The sequence below is a fragment of the Cryptomeria japonica genome, chromosome 10 (genome assembly GCF_030272615.1).
Source record: "Cryptomeria japonica chromosome 10, Sugi_1.0, whole genome shotgun sequence".
In the NCBI taxonomy this organism is placed as follows: Eukaryota; Viridiplantae; Streptophyta; class Pinopsida; order Cupressales; family Cupressaceae; genus Cryptomeria; species Cryptomeria japonica.
Genome location: NC_081414.1, coordinates 854,559,070 through 854,566,997, shown reverse-complemented (window position 1 = coordinate 854,566,997; position 7,928 = coordinate 854,559,070). Strand labels below are relative to the sequence as shown.

Below are 7,928 nucleotides of genomic sequence, written 5' to 3'. Positions count from 1 at the left end.
TGTAGAGGATTTATTTTATCTAATTTGTTTAAATTTGTTATCTAAATTTTCTAATGGTTTTTCAAATTAAAATTTATTAATTTTTCTAACGTTTAATTTATTATATTTAGGTTTGTGACATTTTTCTAATTTTCTTTTTTTGCTAATGTTTTTCTATGTTCTAATTTACTACCTTAGTTTTGTATGTTTTTCATAACAATTTTTTAAAACGTTGAAAAAAAAATACATATATACAATTATGTAATCTGAAAAACAAATTGACACATTTCAATCAAAACATTAAATTATCAAACATTTTTTCTAAAATAATGAAAAACAATAAACTATCAAACATTTTTCTAAAATGATGAAAAACAATAACTATACAATTATTTAATTAAAAAAAAATTAACAAACAAATTATTTATTAATTTAATTAAAAAAATACATTATTAAACCAAAAAAAGGGTTATTTTGTGCACTTGAAATAATGAAGGTCGAAAACTGAAATATGAGAGATGCTAGCTGCTACAGACAAAGCACGACGATGTGATGCTGACGACTGGTTTGATCTAACCCCCACTAGACAGGAAAAGACAAATTTGATAGTGACACTTTAATTGTCAAGATCACTATTTATAAAAGTTTTAAAAAAACCTAATTGAAATAGGGTTCAAGTGAAGGGGGATTCGCTCGAACCCCTTTAAATATTAATATTTTTGTGGGTTCGAGCGAACCTGCTTACGGTCATGGGTTCACTCGAACCAGGAGGGGTAGTTCGAGTGAACCATGTTGTTTCACTCAAACCCCGCAAAAAATAAACTCCTCGCTTTCGCCAATTTCCTTCATAGGCGAAAGTGGGAACCATTAATCTGGGAGTACCCTCTACCTTCCATCTTTTGACAAGGGAGATGATATTCACACTGAAGGTTGTGTACTGGATCTTTTGGCTTCTCATGTGAGACATGACCATAAGGATCAAGGAGAATTGGTTGACATAGTCTGTCTAGGCTAGTTAGATATACTATGTTGATTACTATTCTAGCCAATACTGTAGTGCACATCTATATATAGTGGTTGCTATAGGGTGTCAACAATGTACCACTCTTATGTCTCATTTTGATCACTACAATTATTCTCATGATAGCAGTGGACGAATGAGGCTCACAACTTCATGGGGACATCATTCACATTATTTGAGCGATGGAGGGCCAAAGGAATATCCTTCCTTGGGGATGGAGCATGTAGTTTTTATCATGATCTAGGTAGATATGTACATTTGAGCATATCACATGCATGCGACTTATGAAATTTCTAATAGATATAGTGTGGATATACCTATGCACAAATTCTTATACACTAAGGAAGTCGTAGAGATTTGGAGATTTACTATACTAGTGATTCACTTTTGATAGACCACAACCAACATACATTGTTGTAGTGCCTTTCACCTATGCCCTATTTTTTCAACCACACCTTTTTTTTTTCACTTGACAAAGTTGGGGCCACCTCTTTTGTGTTTTGTTTCCTTATTGGTTTTCATTTTCTTCTGTTTGTTTTATTTTTCTCCCTTTTTCTTTGTTTTCTTTGTTTTCCTTCTTTTGCCACTGATTGGAGATCGATGCTTTATTGTTTAGAATCCCTAAGTCAACCTTAATCCTTATTTTTCTTATTTTGTCTCCCTTAAACCCTTCCTCCTTTTGAGTTTTGGACACTGAGATTCTTCTTTGTTGCATTTGGAAATGAAATCTCTAATTACCAAATCCATTTTTTGTGTTTCCCATTTTCTTGCATCTCTATTAAACTCGACTGGGCTAAACTCCACCAATGTTGTCTTATCACACATTTTGGGGGGGAAGATGAGGCACTAATGATAGTGCAATAAGTGGTTTATTGGGTTTTAAATCCCCTTAATTTGGTTCGCATTGCACCATTTTTCTAGTTGCCCCTCTTTTTTTGAGCTTTGCAATTCAAACCCCAAAACACTTGTCTTTCTTCCTTTTCACTACCTTATTTTTTTCTACACTACTATTTACATTAGAGAAAAATGCTAGTTTTCTTTTCTAGCTTTAATAGTGCACTTAGGGTTAACTTTAATGTATATTCTAAGGTTTGACTATCATCATGAGCCTATTGAAGGGTATAAATAACCTGCCAAGTATTTCATGAGTATTTGTTGATCTATAATATCCGTACAAGAACCTAAAGTGTCTTCTTTCTAAATTCATTAGTTTAAATTTGTACATATTGAACACACCGCTATCCATAGTAGTGCAATTGAATTGATAGCTCTTCTTCATATAAATAAGATTAAAAATATTTTTGAACAATCCCTTAAAATCATCTCACTTAGATATTGGTGGTACATTCTAAACTCACAAGAAAAAGGCATAACTTTCATGCTATTCTAGAGCATGTTCGGGTAGATTTAGCCATACAAAAGAATTATTTTGATGACGACTCATCTTGTACAGATTAAAATAGAGTTATATTTGAATAATCTATTAATCTAACAAATTTCTATGCTAACCTTTCCATTAAAAATATTCCCACTAAAAGATGATCCTCGATCTTGATCTTGTTTAGCCCTATTAAACTCTTCCATTTTTTAAAACTTTCTTATATAAAATCTAAATTCCTAGCTGGGACTAAATTATATTTTCTAACCTTTCTAAGAGAAATTTGTATCACATCATCTTGTAACTTTGTAAGCCTCGCTTCATCCTCATCCATTTCTTGTGATCTTTTCCTATTCCATCCTCTTATGCCAAGAAAACAAATTGGCAATCCCAATCAATCTTCATCGCGAGCATAATAACCAACGTGTAAACTTGTTTCAAATCAGTCTTTTAGTAAAGAGACTTAGCCCTACACGGAACCATCTCTTGAACGTATGGTTGAAGATAATGTTTGATGTGTACAATTTAACTCTACCGAAACAAATTGCGTCAAAAGTCCTCCAAAAGTCTTGTGTCAAGAGTATAATATTCATGTTCATGAAAGCATCGTTAGTGGGTGTAGATAGGCACGAATGCATTTAGTAGTCAACAATGGAGGCATTCATGAGTCATGGTGACTGTGTAGACCGATAAGGCATTCTTGAGAAAGAATCATGTTACGCCAAAACAAAAACTACACGCCAATTAGTAACCGACAAGGGAGTCATGTTCAACACGTCTGTAATTTCTAGGAAGCCCGTAAGAGCTCAAGTTTGTCTCTCAACCGCACAATGTTTTGCATCGTATTATTGCCCCCTCTCACTATATTCAGCATTCGGGGGATTTCATGAATACGGGTTTGTGGAGGCAATTGCTTGACCCACAACAAAAATATTCGCAAACAGAACATGTCATCTATATTCAACACTATGATAATGAAATTCTATCCTTCATATTCAAAATGCATTAAATAAGATCGCCCCTCAGTTACAAAATATAAACAATATACATTCGTCCAGCATCTAAATTCACAAATTGAAGTGAGATATGTCTTTTAAAAAATTTCCTGGTTTTATTTGGAGATTGAATGGAAAAATATATATTGTTCTATATGAAAATAGGAAGGAGGAACCATATAATTGATTAGAATTCAACAATCCATCCTTTCATGCTACTCTGTTAACGAGCACTGAGGGTTTCTGTAAACGTTGCATTTGATTGAGATGAAGTGGAACTTTCTTGACGTGATTTGTAGCCCATGTTTACCGGCAATGTTGGTTGCAGAGGTTTCTGAAAATCAATCTCATCTGTACTTAAGAGTCTTGTTACAACCTCAGACATTGATGGCCTATGTGTGACAGAAGCTTGTATGCATTGAAGCGCAAGGTTTATTACCCTCAACACCTCCTCTTCGTTATATCCTTCCATCTCCTTTTCACTTTCCACTATCTCTAAAACCTTGTTATCCTCGTATAGGCTCCAAACCTGCCATTAGTTTTTTAGGCAAAATATCAAGCTTTTTAAGGGAGATAATGATGGGATTAAAGGATTAAAAGAATATTATTAGAAATTTAAAATACCCATTGAAGCAGATATTGCATATGAGGTGGTTGCTTCAAGTCAATGCTTTTTCTGCCACTGAGAATTTCAAGAACCACCACACCAAAGCTGTAGGTGTCTGCTTTCTCTGTTAATTTTCCTTGGCCAGCATATTCAGGAGCCGTGTATCCTCTGCAAAAACCAGAAAAATGGGTTTAATTTCTCTACTGGAAATTCTGAAATTAGAAAAATAGAAGATAAAATAGGAGTTTACTCACAGGGTTCCTGCAAATCTTGTGCTAACATGAGTTCTATCATTTGGAAGAAGTCTTGCCAGCCCAAAATCTGCTATTTTTGCTTCAAAGTTATCGTCAAGTAATATGTTGCTTGATTTAATATCACGATGGATGATGCAAACATGGAATTCCTCATGCAGATAGGCCAGACCACGAGCAGTGCCCAAGATAATGTTGAACCTTTCCTTCCAACTCAAAAGTCTTTTATTTTTTCCTGTATGTAGGGCAATTCAAAATAATTTCAAAGCCTACCATGTTTGGTGTAACAGATGAAAGAAACAAAAGAGGAATGTTAAGGAATAGAAAACCAAATAATATTCTGTCGAGGCTGCCGTTGGGCATGTACGCATAAATCAGAAGTCTTTCATGGCCTTGTCTGCAACATCCAAGTAAACGCACAAGATTTCTGTGATGAACATTAGAAATTAGTTTCACTTCGCTTTCGAATTCAGAAATTGCTCGTGGAGAGTGACCTAATGTCAGCTTCTTTACTGCAACAACTTTGCCATTTTGCAAGGTAGCCTGGAAATACCAAGTAATCCATCATTTGAATACATTAAACACAGAAGGCTAATTTGGGCAGCGAGTAAATGATAATTTACCTTAAATACTTCACCAAACCCTCCTTGTCCTAGCTTATTTGCTTGATCGAAATGGTTAGTTGCCTTTTTCAGTATCTTGAAGTCGAAATCTTCTGGTCCACGCAGTTCCGTTGCTCCTTCAATATCCCCTATTCCATATATTTGTTATATTAGTATCAGTTAGGATCGAATTGAATCGCAAGAGTTTTGCTTCCTTATCTATAATAGATTAAATTCAGACCTTTAAGAGCTATACCTTGTGTCTGCTCTGGTCGCATTATCTGCTTCCGGAAGACATGGAGAAAAGTCAAAAGGCCAAGTAGGAATACCCCTCCCACAACACCACTTATTATCCACACTTTAGAACTCGCCTTCTTCTTCCCTGTTAAACAAAGTGGAAAATACCTCAACTGTGAAAAAATCATTGTAAATATGGTTACATCTCTGACACAAATTTTAAACAAAAGCGATTCAGGTGATTTTATGAAATTACATTTCCGAAATTGTAAATTCAAACACGTTTCTAAGGAAAAGTGTCAAAAGCGTTATGAAAATTGCAAGCTCTTCAAGTGAATATAATTAAATTCTGACCTGTGTGTAAGAAATGTGTCAAATCGATTGTGGCGTTACTTGGAAAAAAGGGTTTGGAATCGTATCGCAAGTAGCAGCCAGCGTCAACAGCCCGTCCATCGGAGAGAGGAAAACACTTATTTATGTTGTCCCGAGCAATACTGAGGCAATCTTTGCAGGAAGCCTCTTGAATGGAACGCAGACAGAAGGCAAGTCCATAGACAGTCGTATTAAACGGCCCCTGTCTCGTCTGCGCAGCAAAATAATCTTTTATTCTTGGAGTTGCAGTGCAAAGATCAGTTATCAAACTTCGACCTGTTGCCGAAAATGAAGTGGAATCAGCGGCGTCGAGTGTGCCGCAGACGGGTCTATGTGTGGCATCAGTGTATGTATCATAAAAATCGGTACTCTCGTAACGCAGATAACAGCCGTCGTAGTATGCTTTGCCGGACACACCGGAGCAGTTGCGTGCTTGCTCCCCTGCAACCTTAATGCAGTCGACGCAATCGGCAGGGGATTTATCATTTCTGCACTGCACCAGAACGTATACCGAATCTGTTGTTGTATCTGATGCTGCCTGCTCGTCTTTTGTAGCAAATCCAGATGGAGCAACTTCTTTAACCACAGATTCCAGCGCAGTGTTCAAAATTTGCTTAAAGAGGGTTGCGTTGTTGGGGGGGTTGCTGCCGCATGAGTTATATAGGAGCCTGGTCTCTGGATCTGCTCTAATGGAGGCTATTATTAACATGGGAAATAAAATAATAAACCTTACAGAATTCTCCACTTGCCAGCCCCTTCCAGCCATGGATCTGAAAAAACGATAATCTGATGATCATAAAATGAACAAATAATTTAAAGCCTTTTCTGGTTGTCTTGCCATGTTAAAATATTATTTAGCGTTTACTAGTGGATGGGCGGGCTAGGTACAAGGTAAACCATATACGCCATCGTTAGTTTAAAAATGAAATGCACCCAAGAGAGGAAAAAATCCTCTCCAGAAATTAATCAAGTATACATGTTGTCATCCAATCACATTGTTTTGTTTACATTTCGTTGAGTTCAATGATATGGATTCAGACGTGATATTTCAGAATATTATTATGGCTCTGCTCTAAGGGGCATAATTAAACTAAAATTAATTAATATATAATTATAATAACTATATAATTAAAAAAATTAATAAATAATATAATATATTTAATACTAATTAATATATAATTATATATTATTAAACATATTTAATGATTATTGTTAATTAATCAAATATAGTACGAATTTTAATAATTAGTATTATCTTACAACTCAGTTGGAGGCCTAGCTTGATTGGCGAGAGCTTCTTATGGGAGCCATAAGGTCACAAGGTCTAGTCTCCCTCTAGCCTATGTGGTACTAGAGGGTGTGTCATGCCAATGTCACTAGTCACATTATAAAGTCTACCAAGCACATTGGAGTTTATAAGGGCCTTCCCAATGTCTACACTCTAAAAAATCTACTATTAATCACATTTATAATTATTAGATTATTTTTGTTTTTGGTAATTCAGGGGTATCTTCACGACCCAACCCAGTGCCTTTACTGTCAAGTTGGGGCCAAGAAGGGGTGAACTGAGGCAAGACTAATCCCCTAGGGATGCACACAATCACTTGTAAATCACATGCACCAAGTAAGCCTGAGCCTAGGAGTCAAATCTGAGACCAATGGGGAGAAACCAATGACCCAAGCTAACTCTGCTACTCGTGTAGGTTATTATTATATTATTTATTATCGATAGTTACATATAACAATATCAATAATTTAATTATATATAATTATAATTATTACATTAATTTATATTAAATTAAATTATATTAGTATATAATATTAAATAAGAGTTATTATGTCGATAGGCATATTACAATGGCAACATGGGGATTGAAAATGTCTATACATAAAATCCACTTTTTTTCTCAAGGATAATGATAAGAACAAATATAAATAATAAATATAATGATATGATAATAATAATTTAGTCTTTAAAGATCTTAAGATTGATAGACTTAGCATTATCTATTAATGCTATTAGGATGGGAGTTACACCCAATTGGAGACTCATTGCAATGGTGGTAAGAATATTGGAGTTCCTGAAATTCTTTCAGGAATATACCTTAAATCACGTTATTAGAGAAGCCAACAAGGATGAAGATGCCTTAGCCAATTTGGTGGCTAATGGTCTAAAGATTTGGGTGCAATTGGGCTTCCTACAAATGAGTGTGACTTCAACCCCTAATCATTTTGTAATAAGGGAAGGTTGGCATTGAAGGTGATTTGACAAATCAAGGTAGGTTTTGGTGTGGGCTTTGATAACTTCATCATTTCCCTTTATGGTTAAGTGGGATGTATGTGAAGTGTAATCTGCTAACGATAGCCACAATATCACTCAAGCATGTTTAGTAATGATGATACCATTTGTAGTTGTGATGAGGAGACTTCATGGCATTTTTGAGTGATCCTAAAAGGACGAATGCAATCATCTCACTTGAGAATGG

The 7,928-nt window shown here is 35.2% G+C and overlaps 1 protein-coding gene across 1 annotated transcript; it reads right to left on the bottom strand.

Moving 5' to 3' along the window:
• Positions 1-3,353: 3,353 nt before the first annotated feature.
• On the bottom strand, positions 3,354-6,428 carry LOC131065188 (cysteine-rich receptor-like protein kinase 43). The gene is made up of 7 exons (XM_057999644.2): positions 5,425-6,428; positions 5,090-5,215; positions 4,855-4,982; positions 4,561-4,774; positions 4,235-4,466; positions 3,998-4,148; positions 3,354-3,902 (listed from the first exon to the last, which is right to left on the bottom strand). Exons 1-7 carry the CDS (start codon positions 6,206-6,208, stop codon positions 3,597-3,599), a joined length of 1,941 nt encoding a protein of 646 aa, XP_057855627.2. The 5' UTR covers positions 6,209-6,428; the 3' UTR covers positions 3,354-3,596.
• Positions 6,429-7,928: the final 1,500 nt, after the last annotated feature.

What these genes read in the sequence shown, in the direction of transcription:
- LOC131065188 (XM_057999644.2), bottom strand. Translation starts at nt 6,208, where the DNA reads ATGGCTGGAAGGGGCTGGCAAGTGGAGAATTCTGTAAGGTTTATTATT. An exon ending in GACACATTTCTTACACACAG is followed by an intron (nt 5,216 to 5,424) that starts GTCAGAATTTAA and finishes TTTGTTTAACAG; the next exon opens with GGAAGAAGAAGGCGAGTTCT. An exon ending in ACAAGATTTGCAGGAACCCT is followed by an intron (nt 4,149 to 4,234) that starts GTGAGTAAACTC and finishes TGGTTTTTGCAG; the next exon opens with AGGATACACGGCTCCTGAAT.